Here is a 22,239-nt window from a genome sequence, read left to right as displayed (position 1 = left end):
ATTGAGGAGCTCTCTAAATTTGCTTTGTTTTATTGTTAATGCCCTTAGAGCCAGCGGAAGTGTATTTTTTAATTAATAAAAGTTTGTGTTGTCTTTGTTCATCACATCTGTATGATGCTCTACAAGTGTTAAAAAGACCAGTTTCAAGAAAGGAAATGCTTCCATGTAACAGTCTACAGCTGTGCTAGGCTGCTGTCCTAAATTTAATGGGGGGCTTCACTGTGTAACAACTTCAAAGGATATCTGCACTGTGGAGCTGGCATATGGGAAGTCAGAAACATAAGTATCTGATACTTCTTACAGAGACTCTTGCGATGAAAGGACTGACCTTGAACTGCCTAGGGAAGAAGGAAGAAGCGTATGAATTTGTTCGTAAAGGACTTCGTAACGATGTGAAGAGTCATGTCTGTATCCTTTGTAGTACAAAAGCTGTTCATTTTGCTATGGCACACTATTGATGGAAATCGAAGATGTTGAGATTGTGACAGACTTCTGATGCACAAAATGCTAAGTTTCCCTTTTGTCAGTGAATCAAGCGGGGCTCTGTGTTTATTCCTTACTGTAAAATCTGAAGTCTAATTGAGGTTACAGATAGGCAAGAGAGGACAAGTAGAACTTGTACACAAAGTACATTGTTGTAATGAAACACACTTCTATGAGTAAGAATTCCTACTGTAATTATGGTAGCCTGTTTTAAACAATAAATCTTGGGGAATAGTACTTGCAGTGGAGTTTGGATAATTTAATTTGTATAAAAATGCTCAGGGGGTTCTGAAATTGAGTTAAGCAGTAAAGTCTCATAAAAAATATTTGAAAGCATTTAATATTTTACAGTGTGTTAGTAAAGTCTGGCTGCAGTAATCCATCTTCATTTATAAGGGTGCTGGCCTTCAAGGAAGATGCCAAGTTGTTTGGTCTGTAACACAAGTGCACTGCAGTTATTTTGTGAAAACTGTAAATGTATCTTCCTTAACCTACATTAGGTTGGCATGTCTATGGTCTTCTGCAGCGTTCAGATAAGAAATATGATGAAGCCATCAAGTGTTACCGGAATGCACTCAAACTAGACAAAGATAATCTACAGATCTTGAGAGATCTCTCTCTGTTACAGATTCAGATGAGAGATTTAGAAGGATATAGAGTAAGTATTCTCTTTGAGTTCCCACTTATGGCTGTTATCTTATTATTCTCTTGTTCTTTTCATTGTGAAGCCTTTTATTGGTAGTATTTCTGTTGCTACTTTTTTTTCCTGTTTCAAAAATGTTTTAAGCTATTGTTTAGGAAAGCAAGAAAAGATACTGTGGTAAAGCTCTATATAAGGTCAAGAACAGAACTAGAAATATTTGTTCTGTGCAGTTGGATTCATCAGTCACCTTGTAAAAATAGTTCTTAATTAATTTTTCACTAAAATACTAAGAAAAAGGGGCAATACTTATACTAGCAAGTAGAAGTACTTACCATGCCAAAACAATACAAATGGTGTTTTGGATGCAAAAGCTGAAGATCTTTTTGTTAAATACATTATCATGTTTCTTGTGAGTATGTGGGTAACTTGCCCCATGATGACTGATTCTGGAATCCCAGTGATGATTATTATTATAAATAAAACCTTAAAATTTGTCTAAAATCTGTGAGTAGTTTCAAAATGGCTGAACTGATTCGTCTGTTTCGTGTGAAGTAGAGGAGTAAACTGTGGGCTTGGCATTAATTGGTCTCTTTAGTAAGGATGTTAATTCCCATGAATTTGCTAATGCAAAGGGAAGATAAAGTAGCTGATTTGAGTATATGATTTGACTTGGGAAGAAGTTCTGAGAAGTGTTGCAGTAGTGTGTGAGGACCTTGTGCCTAGGCATGAGGAGAATGAATGCCACTCTTTAAGTGGCAGTGAGTTCCTGCTTTCTAGAGGAAAGTGCTTTCTGAGGTTTCAGAGCTCTATCTTTGGAAATAATTTAGGCCTGTAAGAGGTGCTCTTGAAAATGACACCTTCTGTGACTTCACAAATAGATGTTATGCTTTGTTCCATGACTTACATATTTAGAATGTAGCCCCCAGATTTATCAAACAGAAATGTGCTGCTTGTGCCCATGCTGTTAGTTTCAAAGATTGCCATCGGCTTTTAAAAGTTCTTCTATAATATTGGCTGTCTTGGTGTTAAATCATGATAAATGGTATTAACTCCAGTTAAAAATTCTTCTTTAAATAAATTGCTTTTCTTTTACTGAAGGAGACAAGATACCAGCTGCTTCAACTGCGCCCCACACAACGCGCTTCCTGGATTGGATATGCCATTGCATACCACTTACTAAAAGATTATGATATGGCCTTAAAATTACTTGAAGAGTTTAGGAAAACCCAGCAGGTAAGATTTCCTGGTCTGGAAGCAGAACAGTTTTTGTATAAGGGATAGAATCTGAGGAATTAGTTCTTTGGAAATATAAATCAATTATGAATAAATTTATTTGTGGAGCTTTGTCCTTTGAGCAGAAAGATTTCCAGGAGCTTAGGAACAGACACAATTCTACGGGAGTACTTTTCTCCTCTTTCAGTAAACAATTAGGATTGAAGATAGAAGTCTCAAGCGGAGAAACTTAATGTTTGTGAGACTTGTAGCTAGAGAACCTGTGATGATCCTGCCCCTTTTCAGTAAGTGAAACTACAGAAAATAGTTTAAAAATTTGGGTGTGCTAGTTTGCACTTTCTCCTGCAATAGTCTGGATGCCACTACATCTCTACAAAGAATGAGATACTGTCAATGGTTTGTATACCCCCTGTATATAATACACTTAAAATCAATGCTTGGTTTCAGAGTAACATGAAAGTGTAGCTGAAAATTCTTTGATCAGACTCAGTGTTGCTGAGACCTGAGTAAATCAAATGGTACAATGCTAAAATCACTGAGTATAACCTTTTTTGAGAGAGACTATTCCCTTGTTCTATTAGTGGTAATGCAGAGCTATAAAGTCTAAATTAGCAGAACAGAGTGGATGTGTCGATTATTCTGTAATGTGGAAAGAAAAAGAAACATGTTCATAGATCCATTCAGCTAGGGAGGCATCTTGGAAGTACTGTGTAAAAATACTAAGATATTACCTGACCTCTAGACTGTGTGTTTTTAAAAAAATCTCATATCCTTTCTGAGTTGTTCTATATGGGATTAACTGTAAGAAAGGAAATAAATGTCTAGGAGAGACCAGTGTTTGTCTTGATCACATATCATGATCAAAAAAATGATGTTGCAAGCTGGATATATACAGCTTGATATTTCAAAAGAGCTGTAACTTCTGCATTGAGTAAAAACTGAAAAGAATGAGTTTTAATCAAAATTGGGTCATCTTCTGTTAGTGTTTGACAACCAAAAAGTTGTCATTCTCAAATGAGTCAGCAGAGCCCAATCTGAGTTTGGTGTCAAAATGACTGTTCAAGTTAGAAAGAAAGACTATATAGTAGATGGAAAAACAGCAAATGTAGCATAAGAAACTGAGGCTCTTCAAGGACTAAGAGAGCTTAATAGTGGTATTGGCCCCTTGGAGAGAATGGAAGTGATGCTGTTGGTGTGTTGTGTTTTCTAAAAGGCTGTGTGTAAATATGGTTGGTTGAGGGCCATCATGATAGACTGTTCAGTCTAGTGACCAAGCCAGATTTAAATAATGTAGATGAATGCATGATATCAGTGGAGTCTGCTGTGCAAGTTGCCACCATCTCAAATCTCACTCTACAACAAAGATGATCCTAAGATGAGCGCAAGCACTGATGCCATTTTCTGATAAAACTGGAGATATGTGGGAAATTCCCATAAAAAAGAAGATTGCTTGTACTTGCACAATGAGCTGGTTTAACTGTTGATTAGCATCATGTCAGTCAGAGGCAAGTGGTGGAAAAGCTCTTTAAGCATTGAAGAACAGAAGTATGCAACAAATGTTGGGCAATGTAGTTTTATAGGAAATTAGTCCGGTCAAGCCTGTCCTCTTTTTTTGAGATTGTTAGAGACACTTAAGTGGTATATTGTCTTTTCTTCTCCAAAACACTAAAAATACATATGAACAAATTAGTGCAATTTTTCTTAAAAATAGTCTTGTGCTTTTTTGTGCCAGCTCCCTCATGTGTGCAGGCCCTGGTAGAGCCCCCTACACTGGAAGGGAGAATCAATGTGTTGGGTCCAGAACAATCAGGAGAGCCCAGGCAAACTCACAGCTCAGTTTTGCCATTCATTGGCTCTTCCACAATATTCTCCAAATGTACTGGTTTTGCAGTGTCTGGGTTTTTCAGTCCTGCAGTTAAAATAATTAAATCCAGGGCATTCCATGGATCTTTGAGGAGGCGTACATCTTGCTTACTTTCCTTCCCAAATCTCCCCTCTTAGCCTGTACTTCGTATGCGCTCAACTTGACAGATGAACTTCTGTCACTGACTTCACAGAATATTGCGGTGACTACAGTGGGGTGGTAGTTTAAAAGGAGGGTGGAGAGACTGAAGGGTACCCAAATGACTTGTGAGCAGGTCTCAACAAATGGGTGTTTTTGAGGAGTTTTATGGCAATCTGTATTAGGCCTGATACTGTTTACCATTCATGTTAATGAATAGACAAAGAATTGTAACATGTTATATAAAATGCTGCTGTCATAATAATAAATTATGGTAATGTAGGATGATATTTATTTACTTGAATTACTCAGGCAGCTCTGTCCATTCAGATGTGAATGCAAACAGCCAAAACCAAGCAGTAAAACTAAGAAAAAACTCAAGGAACTGTCATCTTAGTGATTGTAGGTGAACACCTGAAGATGTAGTATTACAAAATAATGGAGCTAGTCTAGCTACAAGCTGTTGCCAAAACCAGCAGTCTGGGTTTTTCCTGTGTGCTTGCACCACTTCCTTGTGTAGCACTGGCTGAGTTGTGGAGGGTTGGTTCAGGAAGCCAAAGTGCCAGAAAAATAATCACTCTTTGGAAGGATTGATTGGCTGGACTGAACAACTGTGAGGTGAAAGGGAAAAGAGGAAGGGGAATAATAGAGGGAAGTGAGCTGCCTTTGTTGATCCAGACTGCAGTTACACTGGCTTAGTTTATTGTAAAACTGTCTCTCAGGGCAAAGCTTATGAGTGAAAAGTAAAATATGCTCTTAGTTCTGACAAGCAGGGATTTTATCCATAAAACACTGATTACTGAGAGATTAAGACTTACTGATGAGCCCGTTGTCAAAAAAAAGTTAGAAAATTACTAGAACAATATGGCAAGATAAGATGACTAGAGAAAAAGCTGTCTGTGAAGGGCAGAGAGTCTCTTTGTTTACTGTAAACAGGAAAAAACCTAGGTGATTTTACTACAAATTAGATGCTGAGTTTGGGAAGAGCAATAGCTAGGAAGCTTGCTTAGCAGGGACAATAAAGGAAGGAGTAGTGTCTGGAAGTTGATCAACAAATTGAAGTGATAAATTGCTCTTTATCATTGACAATTTTATTCTCGTGGCTAAGTTATCATTGGAAATGGTGAATTTTCTGTCTCTTGGTGTATTAAGATCAATGTTGCCTGTCATCTGAAAGCTGTAAATTGTCCAAATGCACAATATTTCAGTCAAACACAGGTTATAAGATTAAGGGTAGGCATCACTGCAGGAAATGTAACAGCTTGTGCTGTCCCAAGTTAAGTCAAATTATTTAAGAGTCAGTTCAGAATTTAAATTTTGGGAACCAAGGATGTAAAACAACTATGCAATTTGTTTTACTGTTGTATGTCCCATTTTTCCTTCCTTCTTTTCCAGAGCAATTTTTTATTCTTAATTTTTATTTTATTCCTAATTTTTGCATCAGGCCCACAAATACAGATATGGACAGAAAACCTCTGGAGTTTTGGGGGTCTGCTCTTAGGTATGTTTTGGCTGCATCTTGTCACATTCTTCCAGTGACAGTTGTTAGGGCATCTGCAGTTCTAAAGTTGATCCTTCTTTGGTCCAGGAGGACAGGAAGACATTTATTCTGAAAGAGCAGAATTGAGTTCAGGAGAAAGTTGGACATCTCCTGTGCAAGAATCGTAACTCTTCTGGGGGGTGGGAGGAGTAAAGATGTATTGAGGAGCAATAACAATGGTGTGGACATTCTCTTTATAAAATATCTTATTCTTCATAAAACAATCTGATTATTCAGATTTAGTACTGCTTTATTAATTGCTTGCCTTCTGATGAATTACCTATTTAAGTAATCATTAAATTGATGAGATTTCAAAATTTCTTTGAAAATGGACTTTCCTTAAAATTACGTTTAAAAATAGCTTTTTAAATGGAGTAATAGTAAGTGCAGTATCTTTCTGGTGGATTTGCTTTGTGTGCAAGAATAATTTTTATTTTTTTTATCCTGCTGAGCCAAAACAGCTATGAGGAGGTCAACTGATATCTGTTTGTGTATATATTTTTAATGGGTTTTTGGGTAATCTGTGTTTTGAAGGCCTAAAACCAATTCATGATGTGCCAAAAAGCTGTGCTAGTTGTAGAATTTAGATGTGTGTATTGTGTTGGAGGAAAGGATATTTTTAGGAGGAGGTGAAGGAGAAAGAACTAAATTGGTGCCCTGCAGTTTCGTTCCATGGTGTTGCAGTAAGGATAAACAGGAAGACATGCTTAATGTTGCTTAACCCCTGTTCCATGAGTCCATTCTGTGAAGCAGTTAAAAATGCTTTCCTGGTAACAGTGTTTTTATTAGTGATTTCTAGCGGGTAATATAGACTAACTTAAAATTGAGCAAAGGTGGAAATGGAAGTGGAGCTGTAGGTAAGAGATATACTTTGAGAAGTGGGTAGAATTTCATGCAACTTGCTGACTAATATGTGTAAGATAGTCTTGTTCCATTAGTCATCATTTGCTATTCTGTATTAGCTACTAAAAAAAGTACTTGAATTATGTTATTTTCATAGTAATATTCATTGTCAGATACACGCATCTTTACAGTATTTCATTTAGTTATGCTGTCTTTCAGAACACTAATCTGTAAAAGCAAATCTTTCTAAAAATGCCCAGCAGTACTGTAAAAGTTGCCTCTCAAAATTTGAAATGTTAAATCCTATAAAATTAGTTTGTGCTTAGGGAAGGGCTGGAAGTAGTGGTTTAGGACAGTATTCTTAATAATAATGTTCCTTTCAGCCAATTTAATGTTTTGGCTTTTTGTGTTGTTTTTTATTAAATTATTTGTCTCTTTAAAAACCAAAGATAAGCTTTTTCAGAGAACAGAAAATAATAGTAAACTGTTTAGTGACCAATGTGACTTTAAAGTGTTGGTTGCTCGGGAAGAAACAAAGTATGTAGTGTCACAGGAAAGAGTATCATAAACATTTGTCAAACTGAACTGCTTCTCATCTTTCATTATGTAAAAAAATCATATTAGATTATAAGTCTCTCCTACAATTTCTCTAAATAGAGTACCTTTCAGATAGCAAACTGTTTTATTGGTCTGCTGGGCATTGTCTGGAGATTGTATTTGCTCTCTAACATTCTTGTGATTGGAGTAGCTTTTTTGTATATTAGTGAAGAGCATTTAGTATGAAAAGAATTACCATAACTCTGGCAAGACTTTTCATTGCCCTAATCCACTTTAGGGAGTTATCTCTGAAAGGAATAACTTTGAATGTCACCCTGCTTCCTTGGCTGTTGTAGCACTGCAAGGTGGATGAGCCACTAGTTATACTGTAGCCTTTAGAAAGTCCTAGGTGTACAAAGCAGACCTAAAAATAATTATCCGTTGCTTGAAAACATTCTGTATGCTTGTGCACTAGATTTTCTGGGGCATTGAAGTTTAGTACAGAGAACACTTGGTTAGAGAGAAAGAGTGTAAGTTTACGATCTGAAAAATTGTTAAGCTAAGGATGGGTCATTGCTCTTGGAAATAGCTTGATACAGAATTCTGGTGTGCTGAAAATGATACTGTTAGACCCCAACCATCTGCTGTAGAACTTAAGTCAAAGTTGTTGTATTGTGCATAAGTCCTTCAGAATGGAAATAAATTAAGATCTTTGCTTTCTCTCATATAATTCAGTTTTTTAATTAGCTTGCCACAATGATAGAAAAAAGAAATAAAGGACATCTTCTAAAATGTTATCTTAAAAGGGATATTGTTAAATGAATCTGATTTGATTGTGAATAATGGGAGTTTTACATTTTGAATGTTTAGATGGGTATATAAATAGACCTGATTATGTTCCATAGCTTAAATCTTGTATTCTGTAATATTGCATGCTTTTGAGGTACTGGTAAATGTTAACTAATGTATTGCTTTTCCCTCCCCCCCCCCAGGTTCCTCCTAATAAAATAGATTATGAATATAGTGAACTGATTTTATATCAAAATCAAGTGATGAGAGAGGCAGATCTTTTTCAGGAGTCTTTAGAACATATAGAGACGTATGAAAAGCAAATATGTGATAAATTAATAGTGGAAGAAATCAAAGGTAAGTCATTATTTTTCTTCCCTTAGCCAGTTTTGTTAGAAATTTTTGCTAGTGGCTTTCATATACAATTAAGCAGTAAAAGGAAAAAAAAAATCAGCATGTAAAGTCTTTAATTTATTTGTAACAATTATTGTAGGAAAACAGGTACCAGCAGATTTACAATTTTGTGCACAATAAAGTAAGTTTTCCTACCAAAGTGGGTAGTGGATGCAGGTAGTTTAACTTGGGTTGACACAGGAATAGAGGAAATCTCAGATTATATTTGTACTTACTAGACTAGATTTCCATAAATCAGAAGTGTTATAACCCAGTTTTAATCTTTTGAAAAAGAATTTCATAAAGAATACTGTTTGAAGTACAAACACTTACATATTTTTCTTCCTTTTTGACTGAAATATCAAATTCTTGTTTCCTTTTCAAGCTTTCTAATGCGCTTACTTATTGAAGTGAATGCTGAAGTTGACTTTTTTGGCGAAAAATAACTTACAGTTGTTTTGTGGATTTGAAGTGCTAATATTGATTTCTGAATACGTGTGAGTAATGGCACGTATTCTTCAGCTACTCCTTGCTTGTGCAGTTGTGGTGGGCCGACCCTGGCCAGTGGGTAAGCCCCAAACAGCTGCCCACTCACTTCACCCAGCCTCGCTTGTCAAATTAGGACAGAATAGGAAGAACAAAAGCAAGAGAGCTTGTGCATAGAGATGAAGACAGCTTGAGTGATGGAAAGAGGAAGAAAGGAAAATCAAACCCAGATCCTCAACTGATGCAGTCACTGTATGCTTCCCACAAACCAACTGATGCTCAGCTGGTTTCCAGGCAATGGCTACTTGCCCCAACACTCCTTCTCCTCTGTTTTTATTGCTTGGCATGAAACTAGATAGCATAAAATATCTCTTTGTCCAGTTTGGATCAGCTGTCCAGGTTGTGTCCATTCCTGTGTTATTGTCCACTGTGGTCTGCTCTGGGTGGTGGCAGAGTAGGGGCAAAAAGAGCCTTGATGGTCTGCAAATACTGCTTAACAGTGGTGGAAACATTGGTGTATTTATCAACATTCAGTCACAAATCCCAAAACACAGCCCAGCATGAGCTGCTGTGAAGAAAACTAATTCCATGCAAGCTAGACCTGGTAGAACCATTTACTTAGTAGCAAAACAGTGTGATTTAACTGGTTAAAAAACTGGTTAGTGGATGTAAAAAATGTTCTTAAGTAAACAGCCTGATTAAAAAACTGATCTAGTTGTGTGTTGGGAGTCCTGGAATGAGGAGTTGCTCATTTATTTGATAATCCCAATAGCTATTTTAAATACTCAGATACAGACATTTAGGTAGTCTTTGTTTTCACAGGTGATGAATGTTCCAGTCTCTGAGCTCTATGTGTGGTAGCTTCAGGTAGCATTTGTAACACACAGCAAATGCCTTTGGGAAAATAAAGCCTGTTTTAAACAATCTGTGTATGCTTAAGCCCAATTTTATATATCTACTCTTGTAAACTTTACTTGCAAGTGTTTCCTCATGTAATTCATAGATCTGTACTGTGTTGTTTCTAGGAGAGATGTTACTCAAGTTAGGAAGACTGAAAGAAGCTGGTGAAGTATACAAAGAGTTAATTGAGCGTAATGCAGAAAACTGGTATTATTATGAAGGCTTGGAAAGGGCCCTACAACCCAGTAAGTTAAGCTACACGGATACAGTGAAAATACCTATGTTACAGGATACATTTAGAACTCCTGTTGGATATGGTACTGCTTTAGATTAGAAAGTTCTGCTTGGCAGAAAGTGATGTACCTTCTGATCTTGAATATTACATAGTGTCTTCATTCATTTTTAAAATGTTCACTGAAAATCTTGTATTCATGAAAATAACAGCAGCAAGGATTTATTTTCTTGGAATTAAGGGTGGCTTTTGCAAAGGTGCTTACATGAAGAACATTCCCTTGCTACATGTGAACTTGGAAACCAAATGGCAATTAATTCCTCTCTAGTTGTTGATTGTCAGACTGCTATCATATGTTACAACATAAAATTTTAATTTTGAAGCTTGTTCAGGTGGTACCTCTTTCTAGAGGCATGTGGAGAAATACTCAAATACCTATTTCAGATGGCCCTTTAAGGTAGACCATCTGAAAAATACACCTTTTTTCCTTTTTTTTTAGTAGGCACTTAAAGGTGATAAATGTGTTAAAACTAAAACCTTTGTTACTCCAATGCCAGCTCACATGTCTATTGTGTTTTTCCAGGAAAAAAGCTTATTTTTAAAAAACTACAATATTGCAACTATTTATGCTGTATTAAGTGTTTTGCAGTGGCAACTTTCCAGAATGTTTACATTTATGCAGGAATGGTTTCTTTGTATTTAGTTTTTCACTAATTAGTGAAAGTTTATTGGAGTTATTCTGATGACATCATAAATCATAAGCCCATAATTATATTATTTGTAGTTGCTATGGCTGCAGTACTTTTCTCAACCAGCTTTCTTCTAGAAAGTTTTACAGTTAGGTCTCATGAGGTCTGGGAGTATGGCTAGTGACTGGGTAGTGAAAATTACTTCATTTGTTACATATATTCAGAGTGTAGTGTTGCCCTTTGAGTGGTTTTCCTGGTGTACCCATAGAGTTGAATCATATGGTTATTGTCTCAGAAATTAAATTACCCAGGAACTCAGTTATTCTCTCTGATACAACAAATAAGTTGATGAAAGCATGTCATTTTTAACAAAGAACTAGTCCAGTAGTTTTTGACATATTAAAATCCTATGTAGACTAAGACTTTACTGATTCTATAAAACTAATAATGCTACTTTATTTTTTAGGTGGTCTTAGGACTATTTCCTCCCCCATGGTAAGTTCTGGAGCTCCAACTTGTGACTTCAATTAGGGCTTTCATATGCTTTAGTTCCAGTCCAAACAATATTTTAGTGTAACTTTTATAATTCTACATCTCTTGGAGACACTGGGTGATAGATTTCCCCCCCCTTCCCCAACATCTGAGCTCAGTGACAAGATAAACTGTTTTTCTTATGAAAGGAAAAGAGATATATTTAACATATATGTAGTCTTGATCTGTATATTCAGTTTAAAATTGTTTGATGAATTTAATATTTAAGCAAAATCGATTTTAATTATATAAAAATGGCATTTTAAAGCAAAAGATTAGTGTTATTTAAGTTCTAACCACATTGGAGCTCCAAAGCATATTATGGGGGAAAGGGGAGGAGTGGGCAAAAAATCTTCAAGTAGCTTTATTTTTGTTAAACATTAAGGTATAAAGAGTTCTGGTGCTCAGTACTTATACTGGAAGTACCGTGCCCTGGTTTTGCTGTCACCAGAGGACGTATAATAGAGGCATGCTTGTACAGTATGCTATTTTATACCTATGGTTTAGAAATGCAGCATATTTCTCTGAATGCTTTAAGTGTGTCTGAAATGGATGCATAGTGAAAAAGCGTTAATTGATGCTGTGAATGTCATACACTGTGTGAATGGGTCTGCACAACATGTAACTGAAAGAAACCAAGCTCCAGCTCTGTGTGATTGAATGTGCAAGGTAATGGTCCTGTTTATCCTTAGTGTGATTAATGCTGGTAGTTGTGTATTTTATATACAGTGTGTCCTCAGTAGAGTTTTATAAAGTAATGTTTATGATTAACTGGAAAAAATAACATGAAATGTTTAAATTGTTCCAAATCCATATAAGGAGTCTAGCTTAATTAATTCTCAACATTTAAAGACATTTAAAAGAATAGGTTTTTGTCTGTTACTTATATCTGTTATATTTGCTGATAATAGGCACTTTAGAAGAGAGGCTTCAGATTTATGAAGAAGTTAGTAAAAGACATCCCAGAGCAGTTTCACCTAGAAGATTACCTTTAAACTTTGTTTCAGGTAACAAGTTGCATATCTGTTCTGTAATAGCTTTTTTCTTACTTTTTTCTGAAGTTTTCATCAGGCTGTTTAATGTGTGTTTAATACCTACTTGTGCATTTAATACCTACTTGAACATGTAGACAAATCAGATGTATGCATTTGTCTTGGAACAGACAAAATTCTTTTATGTTTTAGGACTTGATAGAAAAACTTCATACACTCAAATATGATAATATGAGCTATGTAATATTTGTGTTGATAAAACGACAGTACAGAATGATTGTAGGAAATGTAGATTGTAGGAATTCCTGTATATAATTTTTCTGCTTCATGCAAGTTAAGAATCATGAGTTAAAATGTAGGGTATAGCACACTTTAATTCAAGGTGTGAGTGTATATATATGCATACCCCCTCCTGTATCTTTACTATACATACATTTGCTGTAAAAATGTATGCCTACGTTCTTGTAGAGCTACTAGAACTTAATTTGACAACAAAAACTACCTTTGTGCTGCTAATTTGATAAGGAACAAAAAGGTCTGCAGTACTATGTAGGACAAATTCTTTCATTTTATAGCTAAGTTCTTTGTGGATTTGCCCTTTCAAATACAGTGCACCCTCAGTTTTGCAAGTAAAATGTGTATATCCTTGTTAAAATAGAAATCTGTGCCCTTCCAAAACAGAAGGAAGGAGACTAAATGAAATGGTAAATAACATAAAAATTAGTGCATGGCTGTCTAACTGCTGAAACTCCAGCAGAAGACTTTTGGAAAATACATAAGCTAGATATCAAGTGTCAAGAAATTTGAGGTCAGCTGCAAATTCCCAACATACCTCCTTATGGTTTTAAATTTGTAAGGTTAGTTTTAATTTAGCTCGTTTGCTGAGCACCACATTCGTTGGTAGCTTTAAATGATCCAGAGCATAGCTAGTCCAATTCCCTGTTGTTGCTTGTGTGTCCAAATGTGTATACACATTTGCTGTGTAAAATCGAAAGATTTTAAGTGCTTCATGAGAAGTTGCCACTTGTGCCTTTTATCATCCTATATACTTCAGTTTCTTTGAAGATACAGGGGCAAATTTTAAGGCATTTCAGCTAGATTTGAAAAGCTGGGTGATGAGTAATTGGGGTTTTTTTCTATAATAAGATTGTTATGGTAACACAGCAAACGAGGAAATAACCTGCAAAATGCTTTCCTATATCTTTATTAATAGCATGTTTTGATGTTGAGTTCATTTCACTGTGTGTTTTGCTCTAGGTTGCCTTGTATCTTATATCAGTGTAGTTTCACAGCTCATGTTCATTTAAGTAGAAATATGTATAGTAACAAGAATTAGTTGCTCACGCTGTAACAATACGATAAATGAAAACAAAATTCATTATTAGATTGGTCAAGAAAAATCTCATGGCTGCTTTCTCTAGCATTTTATAACAAATAAGAATTTTTCAAAATTAAATCTTGTTTCTGTTAATGTATTAAGCTTATCAGGCATGAATGTGTAAGACTGTTTTTGATCCCATAGAGATTAATCTATTTACTAAATGATTTTCTATGTTTACAAGTACAGGAGATGAGAATTTCTGTAGGTGAAATTTTATACCGAGAATGTGAAGGTGTTAGAAGGAACATCTTTGCAGAAAAATAGTTGCAAATTTTAAGAAGATAGAATTTCTGCTTAAGTGCAGTTACTGTTCCAATGTGGTCAATGATCAGTTACAGCTGTCACTGTTTGATTCAGAATTAAACTACTCTTAAAAATTAAAATACTCTAAAATGCAGGCTAGTATTAAAAGGACTGATCTTGTCCAGACCTTGCCATGCATTGCATCTTAACCTTGTATTTGATACAAATCAGCTCCTTGATCGAGCTGGAAACCACTTTTATGGAGGAAGGCTGTTACCATCAATTTTACTGATCAAGTGTGTGTGTGGCCATGCAGTTTTAGATTTGTATATGCTCCTGTGGTCAGGTGTGTGCCTCAGAGACTAAATTGTAACTTGGCTTCTTGTCACAGGTGGGTGCCCAGCTGTGTGCCTTTTTTTTTCCCCAGACTTTGTTTTAAAACTGTTTTGCTTTCTATAAGCAAATAGGTATTTAATGGAAACTTGAATCTTGTTTTCCTAAATTCTAAATTATGATTCTTCCAGCGAGAAAATAAATTACAGGAATTCAACAGGAGAAACTGAGATGGATTTTTTCTTCATGTAGGGGAATTTCTGTAGTGTGAGACAGCACATTTTAATTAATCCATCTGTAATAAAGCATGTGCTTACAGTCCAGTTATGGATCCCCATTCACAGGTAGTAGGAGTTTCTATACACAGCAGTTTGGTTAAGTACAGCAAGGTGAGAACATGAGTTACTTTCATTAGTCTCAGTGTTTATTAGCAAGAGTGCTGGTAACAGTAAGTGTAGGACAGTTGAGAGTTGATAGAAGTAAATGAAAATGTTGTATACAAAGCAGTAGTGTCTGCATTTTCTGAAAACAATCTGTTCATCAAATTTTTAATGTGTTCTTGTTGAAGTTAAGTTTATTTCAACAGTTTTGTGTCAGTTTTATGGCTGAATCTTAGCATTACGTGAAGTGTGCTACTTCCTTGTTGAGAAGGTTAGAGAAGTCCACAGCAGAGGAGGCACTGAAGTGTGGAACAAGTTCATTCCTATGCAAAGCAAACAAAGTCAATAATAGACAAAGCCCAATCAAATGACAACAACCAAGCACACCACCCCCCCCCCCCCCCCCCCCCAAACTGAAAACAATCACTTTCATCATAGAAATAAAAGCATGAAAAACAGGTATTTTCCTGGCTGGATATCTTCTCTATGAAGTCCTGCTTTTTCTTTTTTTTTTAAACAGCATTTCTCAGAAAGGTAGCACTTACTGCAGGTATTGTAATTTTTAATTGAAAATATAATTAGATTTTTAGCTTTCTGCAATATATTTTGGTCAAGATGATTCTGATATGGAGCTTATGTTTCTGAAACAATAAGTCTTGTTTATAATGCCAGAAACAATCATATCACAAGTCATGTCCTACTCATAAAAATAGGACTAGAAGAGAGACAAAGGGTTCATTTCATTCATCCTTCTTCCTCAAATCAGGAAACTTTATATCTGCACTACTTCTAACACATATTTGTCTAATTTGCTCATGAAAACCTCCAATGATGGAGCTTTGGCAAGATTTCCATTGTTATTCTTAATAGGATGTTTTCAGTGTTGGTTTAAATAGCTTTTGCTGCATCCTCTGTAGTCAACACTTAATATTTTCTTTTTTTAATAGACTTTGCAGGTTTAAGGACTGTTACCTTGTCTGCCAGCAGACTCCTAAACACTAGCAACTTAAGAATTTTACTCTGATTTTTTTTATTTTTCTTTTTAAATCTGGAGCATATTTGTGGCTTATTAAATAACAGGAAAGATTAAAACCCTTAATTGCAGTTTCTCAGTTCCTCTGTTATCCAGAGTTGCACAGCAGTTAGTGAGTATATTTATATAACACTTGCAATCACTGACATATAACCAAACACACTTTTGTTCCTAGGTGAAAAGTTTAGAGAACTAACGGATAAGTTCCTGAGGGTTAACTTCAGTAAAGGCTGCCCACCCTTGTTTACCACTTTGAAATCTTTATATTACAATCCAGAAAAGGTAAAATTTAGTATTTATTTGGTTTTAATGAAGTCTTCTGTATTGAATTTCTAATAGACTAAGAGGTTTTAATGTAGTTTTTCCTATAACCTCCCAATTACAGTTGTTGAACATTTTTTCCCTAATGTGCTATTTTGTCATGTGTGAATGATCACTTGATGTCAAAATGCTTGAAGTCAGATTGCTGCAGAATGCACCGAGGTTTTTGAAAAATCAATGATCATTAAGTCTGTGTACTTTGAGTGCAAGTGTTACAGGATTCTTTCAACTTATGGTTTATGATGTCACCAGAAGTAATGCTTTTAAAATAACAGGTGGCTATTGTTCTATGTAGATTTCTGAATTGCATGAATACGTTAGTATCTACCACAAAGGCTTATTTCATATTTCAGTCTTTAGCTGAAACTTCAGTGTATAATTTTTGTAGTTCTAAAGTCTCAGTTTTGGTGTGATTGTGTCACATTAGAACAATGGTTTCAAATGTAGCTCTTCCTTCCAAACTTGACAGTAAGGTATAGTGAAAATAAATTTTTGAACCTAAAGCATGTTACTAAAATATGTAGAAAATAGAATAATTAAGATCAGTCTCTTCAGATACTATCTTTGCTACAAACACTATGGGTGTTCTAATCCATTCATGACTTGGTAAGAAGAGGGGTTTGTATCTGGAAAAACCTTAAATAAATGATGCAGCTTTTCAACCAGCAGTGAATGACTACTCCTTTATTTGGACTAAAATTATTCTTCTTTCTAAGAGTTTCTTTGCTAGTGTCCTACCGCAAAATCTTCAGTACACTTCTGTAAGCTCTACTTTTGCCATGGTTGACATAATTTTAGTGAATTCTGGTATCATGTTGTTGTGGTTTAACTTCAACTGGCAGCTTAAGTACCATGCAACTGCTTTGCTCACTCCACCCCTGCTTGGTGGGGAGTAGAATCAGAAACACATAAACCTTGTGGGTTAAGATAAGGACACTTTAATGTTGAATGAAAATAAACTATAATAATACTAATAATTGTAATGAAAAGGGGAGAGGGAAGAGAAAAATTCAAGAGAAACAAGTGATACACAGAAGAATTGTTCTCCATTCACTGACCAGTGCTCTGCCCATCCCTGAGCAGTGACTGGCAGCTCCAGCCAACTCCCCCAGTTTATATACTGGTCATGACATTGTATGGTGTGGAATATCCTTTTGGCTAGTTCAGGTCATCTATCCTGGCCATGCTCCTTCTTGGCTTCTTGTGCCCCTGCTGCCTCACAGAGGTCAGGAACCTGAACAGTCCTCGCCACAGTGTAAGCACACTTTAGCAATGACTGAAATACCAGTGTGTTATCAGCATTATTCTCATGTTCAATCCCAAATACAGCACTGTACTGGCTACTAAAGAAGCAAATTATCCCAGCTGAAAACAAGCACACTTGTAGAGTACAGGCTTTTCTAAAATGACTATTGCTAATGGACACTTTGCAATGTAAATGAAATGGAATTGAAACTTTTTACATTGTGATACTCTGGGTATCTAGATAGAAGTACAGTCAATGTTAGGGAAGTTCTAGCTCTGCTGTTTGAAGTGTGAAAAATTTGCAGGTTGAAAGATAAGTATAAACTCATTTCTCATCTGAAAAGATTTTTAGCACTTAATTTTTGGCTAAAAAAAGAGGGCTACCATATTTTGGGGCAGACTTGCACAGAAAGGTGCCTTTCTGCTAGTTACCTTCATTATATCAAATCAGAGTTTCTCAAAACTGCCAGCTTAATCCTAAAAAGTACTTGAAATCAAGAGCTTCACCTTTTCCAAACATGCTTGGGATTTGTTTGTGCTGCTAACTTCTGCAAAAGCTTTTTTGCCATATTTCAAATTGTTTCCTTACCAAAGATGCCTGTCTTTTTACATTTCAGTTGGAGCTTGGTGGTAGCTTCTCACATAAATTACTTGTATATTTTGACTAAAAGAGGATTGTAGTCAGTATTGTGTTATGCCTACTAGAAAATACCTAGCAAATTTCTGATTTCTCTACCAGTTGGGAAGAAAGTTCCCCTTGTGTTTCTTTGGAAACATGTGCAGTTTGGTGTAGTCAACTGCAGTTGGATTTTGGAGTGGCATAGACATGAGGACTTGATGAAAGAGTTGGTATTTAAGCCTAGAAAGTTCCTTCTTTCTAGAGCTCAAGGTGGGTCTGTGATCTTTCATGAACAGCAAGGAAAAAAGGGTGATTGTATAGAAGGCAGACATTTGTCACATGTGTTCAGGAAAATGTTGTTTATTCTCTAATTTCAGTAAGTTGGTACCTCAGCCTTTGGCTGTGCTGGGTAGGTTTCGTCCCAAAGTATGTGTTACATGAGTACTTCGTATCTGTGAAACTAACATTGAGGAAAGTTCCCCGGCTGCTTCCAGAAAGAATTAATGAATATCCCACCAAAAATAAAACTGAAATCACTGCAGTGCCAAGTGGGTGCATGGCATGTTACTTCTTTCAGCTACTGAATTGGAATTTGTTTACGTACTTGTGGGAAGTTGGTGTGGTGAAGGGTGTGGAGTGCAACTTCTTCTTCATCACTTCATAGAAGAGTAAGCCTTACTGTGGTTAAGTAGGAAAGATGTTTTTAATCTTCCTTCACAGTGTAAGTAGAATTGTTTAAGAAACTTTGGATCAAGTCTCAGAAGGATGCTGTAAGTGGGAAATGTAAAGCTATTTGTTTCATTAAAAAAAAGTAATCTTAAGGTTATTGCTAAGAAACTCTTTGAGCGACCAAAGACATGAGAATCTGAAATCTGTTCAATAAAGAAAGATTGCCAAAATGCAGAAAAGCTCTGTGTATACTCAAAGACCTGTTTTGGGGTAGAACATTTCTTAATAAATAAGTCTCTAATGAGTTAAAATATACTTAATATTGCATTATGCAATCTGTCTTTCCTATAATTCTGGTGCAGAAAAAAAATTATGTGTGTTGGCCTTGTGTTCAGTTTGTGATGTGCAGAGGTTTATATTTGACTGCACAATTGAGTTGAAAAGGAAACTGTTAAAGGCTTGGTAACTGTGAAACTTGGATGCTTGAGAAAGTGACACAGATAGTGTGGTGAAACCTGGGGCAAGTGGTGCTGTATTTCATCATTCCCAGCAGTACTGTTGCCTTCTAGGAGGGAATTGTTAACCCACTGATGATTATGTTAAAGCAGACTTCAAAAGCAGCTTCAAAAGAGCTATGGAACCTGATGAGGAGGAAGTGTTAAGATGGCTTTACTGTAAATTACTGAGCATGCTTCTGCAGCAAGATCCAGTTTCATACTGCGTGGTCCATTAGTCCTTGCAAGTCAGTGATCTGACTTACATTTTTCTCCATAGTTTTAGAAGGGAGTTATATAAGACATGGTTTAATTCTTCAAAGCTCTTCAAATGAGGTTGTGATTTCTTCAGGTTTTGTGCTGTTATGCTACTGCGATAAAGTAGCATGGGAGCTGGTTTGCTTTTTTACTGGTTTTTTTGCTATTTCTTCTTTGTCAAGCCACCTAGACTGGAGGAGATGTAAGTAGTTCAGGCTGAAGGGTGAGAAGCCGTAAGAAAAGAAGCTAACAATTGTCTTCTGCCTAGAAACTATACTGTCATTTTAACTTGATTAATGTATTGTGCTGTGGATAAAACTTTTGATTATAAAAATACTGAAGACTCTAAAAAATCATGCTAGCTATTCAGTATCCTGAGTGCACTTCTATACCACGCTGTAGCATGAAATTACTCTACTGGAATAAGGAGAGGGATGTTGAATTGCAGGATGAACTCTTGGACAAAGGCCATTTGAGTAGATGTCTGTTTACTTTTTTTATAATATTGGCAATTGATTTTCTACAGGTTATGTGCATGAATGAGGAGCAAAAGGAGTTAGGAAGTAAAGAGTTCAAATTATTTCTCAAGTGATAATTGTTACTGTGCTCCCTGTTTGCAGATACCAAAGGCATGCACTAATCACTTCCAAACTTGCTGTGTTGGTACACAGCCAGATTCTGTGTCTTTACTACTGAAGACAAGGTCAATTGGAGGGTGATAGAGACTGCCAGACTCAGTCTTACACTGTTTTCATAGTGTCTTGTTCAAAGGAAGTTTATAATATCATGTAGACTGTGTTCAGTGGTACATCATTTCTTATGGTCATAAATCACTGTTTATCTACAAAATACTAGAGAAATCATTTGATGGAACACTGTCTTGATGGCTTTGTTTGTATTTAAAAAAAATACTTGAAGTGTAATGTTCATCACGACCTGTTTGCTTCAGATGGTTCTTTGAAGTAACCACTGTATCTTGTGAATAAATTGGCTGTGCTTTCCTTCTCTTCATTATATGGCAGCCTGAGGCTTTTTAAATGTGAAAACCTTTGGTCATAATGAAGTAGGGTAAATGCGTGTGGTTGCGTAAAGGCAAAGTTCACAAATGTAAAAGCATTGCACCAGATTCTTCTCTCCTGTGAGCTTTGGAGAAAGGAAAGGAAATGGCTGATCTGAACAAGAGCTGAGTGCTTCCTCTACAGGTTACTAGTGTTGACGAACTTGCATTCTGAGCTTGATATTAATTTTTCTCAACTAATCTTGAGTTCAGTCACCTTCTCAAATACCAGCCTTTGCCTCTTCGTACAATTCCTCTTGAAGCACCTTCTTGGTTCTGGCTATCATTTAAGACATTCTGAGGGAATCCTGTGAATGTCTTACTGCTCTACAAAACTCTCAAGTTCATTCCATGTTTGTTTCTTTCTCAGACCTTTTCCCCCTCATATTAACTTTATTTGGATAATTTCTATGATGAAATGGAAGAATTCTGGAGTTACGAGTTACTCGTAAAGAAAAGGCACTCTGTGATAAACAACATCATGGTGGTGTTGACACTAAATCTGCAGTTTCAAGTTTACTCTTCATGTATTGCATCTGTGGCTTTAATTGGCAGAAACAGCACATGCCTCGTCTTCCTGGGAGGAAGACCTGTCCCAAGCAGGTACTTAAGTTTTTTTACCTTCTCAACCTGCATCTTCTCATATCTGTTAGCACCAAGGCAAACATTGGATATGGTGATGTGTCTTGATCTACTAGGAATCTTTTACTCCTCTGATAGGACACTTCTTAAATCAGAAGGAGGCTCAAATAAGGCACCTGCATATATTCTGTAATTGATTGCATGGAACACAACAGCAGTGGATTGCTCAACTGATGCCTAGTTGGTGCTTGTAGTGCTGTCTTGATGATATTTGTGTTTATCTACGTGTCCAAGAGTGGATTCCTGTTATGTATCAAGGAGAAGCAGAAGATACCAATTGTCAGTGGCTTCACTGACAGCTTTTGCTGTTATGCTAAAAAAAATAAGCAAACAAATGAAAATACAACTCCACATGTCTTCATGAGACAGAATCCAGTAAAATTCAAAGCACTTTCCATGATACTGTTTTTGGTCATCTTTCCTAACAAGATTCTCATTTCAAGCTCAATACTCGTGTTAAATCTTCTGGTAGTCTTCTAAGAGTTGCTGATCAAGTACCAAGTTTGGTGTATCAAGACAGCAGAGGATGTACACCACTTCTGTGATTTTTGAGGTTATCTGGGTGTCACTTTAATTGCTTTCTTAGATACATGGATCTTAGTAGTGGAGGATCAGGTTATAGAATGTCTGAACATATTGGATGTGCACCTTGAATCTGATTGGGATGCATCTCCAACTCTTAGTGGGGCTAGACAGTGTCACTGCATTGCCATTCAGTCTTTGAAAGATCATCACGATGGATGGAATTTCTTGAGGTATATGGAGGAGAGTGTATGTCTCTCCTGTTTTCAAGAAGTACAAAAAGGAGGATCTGAGGAGCTTATGGGCCAGTCAGCTTGGTCTCAATCTTTGTGAAGCTGATAAGGTGAATAATCCCAGAAACCATTACCAAACACACAGGACAGTAGGTAGTATGGTTTTATGAAGGGGAATTTGTGCCTGATTAAGTTAATAGCCTTCTATAACAAAATTACTATCTCAGCATACATGGGGACAGCAGTTGGTCCTGCGTATAAGCAAGGCTTTTGACGCCATCTGTGATAACAGACAACATGTTGAAGTACACCTTAGTAGACAGTAATTTGTACTGAAAACTGACTGAGCTGCCAGGCTCAGTGTTGTCATCAGCTGCATGAACTCCATCTGGTGTCCCTAGGTAGGTAACACTGGGGCCAGTAGTGGGGAACATCTTTGTTAATGACTTAGTTGATGGGGCAGTGTATCCTTCAAGAACCTTGTGGATGATACAAAACTGGAGGAGTGGCTGATCC

The 22,239-nt window shown here is 36.3% G+C and overlaps 1 protein-coding gene across 3 annotated transcripts in view; it reads left to right on the top strand.

Annotated features, from left to right (window-relative positions):
- NAA16 (N-alpha-acetyltransferase 16, NatA auxiliary subunit) overlaps nucleotides 1–22,239 on the top strand; it is a 62,277-nt gene that overhangs the window by 15,104 nt on the left and 24,934 nt on the right. For 2 of the 3 annotated variants that reach the window (XM_082279005.1, XM_082279006.1), the window contains exons 3-9: nucleotides 304–408; nucleotides 984–1,141; nucleotides 2,225–2,359; nucleotides 8,274–8,427; nucleotides 9,975–10,094; nucleotides 12,213–12,308; nucleotides 15,839–15,945. In XM_082279005.1, the coding sequence (XP_082135131.1) occupies nucleotides 304–408; nucleotides 984–1,141; nucleotides 2,225–2,359; nucleotides 8,274–8,427; nucleotides 9,975–10,094; nucleotides 12,213–12,308; nucleotides 15,839–15,945 (875 nt within the window). The remainder of the gene's footprint in view (nucleotides 1–303; nucleotides 409–983; nucleotides 1,142–2,224; nucleotides 2,360–8,273; nucleotides 8,428–9,974; nucleotides 10,095–12,212; nucleotides 12,309–15,838; nucleotides 15,946–22,239) is intronic. The other variant, XM_082279007.1, reaches the window with a different exon arrangement.

Source organism: Coloeus monedula (genome assembly GCF_965178545.1).
Source record: "Coloeus monedula genome assembly, chromosome: 3".
NCBI classification, from domain to species: Eukaryota; Metazoa; Chordata; class Aves; order Passeriformes; family Corvidae; genus Coloeus; species Coloeus monedula.
This window is presented reverse-complemented; position numbering and strand designations above follow the sequence as displayed.